Genomic DNA, 2,158 nt, shown 5'->3' on the forward strand with positions numbered 1-2,158 from the left:
TATATATATATATATGTATATATATTTAAAAAATCATCCTATAAAACAGAGATGCACAAGTCCCAGGAGCTCCGTATGCTCCTTAAAAATGACAGCTGCCTCCTAACTTTTGAATTTTTCTCTAGTCTAGTCTTAGAGCTGCAAAAGTATCAGTACATGTACTTGTACGGTACTTGGTATCTGAACATCCCTAACTATCTTCATTATACCATGGAATTAAATCTCATTGTCATTAAAGCATATCTAAACCCGAAAGCAAAACATGGAATATATTACTGCTTACCATTTCCTAGATGTGGTGTCTGCATTATTTTTTTTGTAAGCTTTTCTAAGACACTAAGGCTGGGCACACACCTTACAACCATCGCAAGACTTTTGTCTTGCGATGGTTGTAAGGTAATTAAAAAAACGTACGATCTGCCTATCTTGCATAGGCAGATGGTACTTGCGATGATCGCAAGCCACGCCCCCTGAGGGGCGGGCTTCCAATGACCGCAATGCCGAACGGGCAGTGTGCGCTTGCGCACACCGGCATCTTTTTTTTTCAGCTTCCTTTAATAGACCAAGCTGCCCAGCAAAATTGACAGATCGAGGGTTTAGACAAACCATTTAACACTAATGGGGTTGCTTATAATAGGCAGCTTTATTTCATTTATGTAAAACCTTTATCCCAAAGGGAAATGAAACTGTTCCTGTAACTGCTTAAAAAGTGTTATCGGGAGTTCGAATTTAATTTGTTAGCCAAGTCCATCTAAATCTGCTAGTGCATATAACACTACCCTCTCAGCAGTTTGACAATGCTACAAGTGGCTCTGTTGCATAAAGGGTAGTATAATGAATATGCAATCAACTTTGCCAAAATCCTTGATATGTATATAGTTGGATTGAAGAGGATTTTTCTCCTCAGCAGAAGTGGTGTTGCACTCACCCCTTCTTTAATGCACATCATTTGTTTTGCCGTGTGTTATTAAATAGAGACACTGAATTTGTTGGGACAGTAAAGCTGATCAAATGGTTCAATAATATATTTTCTCTTCAGTTTGTGGAAGATTTCTTATGGATAAGCGTAAAGAACAGGACCGACTGTGGGAAGTTGATCCTCCTGGGGACTGGAGCCAAAGAATTAATATATGGTTACGGATTCAGCTTGGAGAGACCCCAGTGGTAAGTTATGGTTACTTTTTTAATAAAATGTACAGATGCAAACTTTTTATTCACTACATGCTAGTGAGAGCACTGACACATCAAGGTCAACTATAGCTGATTATTCAGTGCACAAAACTGCTGCATCCATGGTGTGGGTGACAGGAACACTTCACCATTTGATTTAGTTTTAACGTAGTAACACTGGTCCCACTAATGTCCCTCAGGGTTAAAGAGTAGCTTTACAATAGGGGAAGCATGCCATCTACACTTCAGTAAGTAAAAGATAATTTTATGTAGATCACCAAGTGCCCAATTTAAACAACTAGTTTTAATATTGTCAGCTATCTACTGTTTAAAACCGAAATAAACTTAGCGAATAATCTAGTTTTCGAGGGGCAAAGTTTCACATTTCTGCTCTCCACCCCAAAGGTCTTGTAGTGAGCAGCTCCTTTTTGGTCATTACCCATTGTCAGGCAGATTTTACACAGTAGCCTTTGTGGCTATAAAAATGGGAGTAGATGTTGGAGAATGATCATGTTTCTAAACATTGTATGTTCCAACTAGGTAGCTTAAAAAACTTTAAATGTTGGGTGGTAGCTACACATAAAACCTCTTTTAGTCAAATTGTTTGAGGAGGGACATCACTGAGCTGTCATACTGTTCATGGTCACCAGATCATTTTCTTTTTTACCCTCATGATATGTGTGTTGTAGAAGATGGAGCATCCTACAGAGGAAGTGGTAGAAGCCACAAAAAAGGAACCTGTCTTGCTGAGAGGGCAGACTAGGCGTCTCACAGGCAAAGACAGTATTGACTGCCTAACAGAACCACTGTATCACAAGAGGAAGATCCAGACTAGAAGGAAATGGTGGAAGAATGGAGCGAAGATGAGACGGAGAAAACTTTTGATAAACATTGCAGAGACTAAGTGCATGAAAATGTGCTGAGATACAAGATCGTTTTTCCTAAAACATACATTAATAATGGTGTACACCTGCTGCACATCTCAGTT

General features: G+C 39.2%; 1 protein-coding gene across 1 annotated transcript in view; it reads left to right on the top strand.

Moving 5' to 3' along the window:
- LOC108787511 (protein FAM169B-like) overlaps positions 1-2,093 on the top strand; it is a 33,262-nt gene extending 31,169 nt beyond the window's left edge. Inside the window, exons 6-7 of the mRNA XM_018557089.1 lie at positions 1,040-1,164; positions 1,860-2,093. Coding sequence (XP_018412591.1) covers positions 1,040-1,164; positions 1,860-2,093 — 359 coding nt within the window. The remainder of the gene's footprint in view (positions 1-1,039; positions 1,165-1,859) is intronic.
- Positions 2,094-2,158: the final 65 nt, after the last annotated feature.

Source organism: Nanorana parkeri, unplaced genomic scaffold (genome assembly GCF_000935625.1).
Source record: "Nanorana parkeri isolate BGI_ZX_2015 unplaced genomic scaffold, ASM93562v1 scaffold266, whole genome shotgun sequence".
Taxonomy (NCBI): Eukaryota; Metazoa; Chordata; class Amphibia; order Anura; family Dicroglossidae; genus Nanorana; species Nanorana parkeri.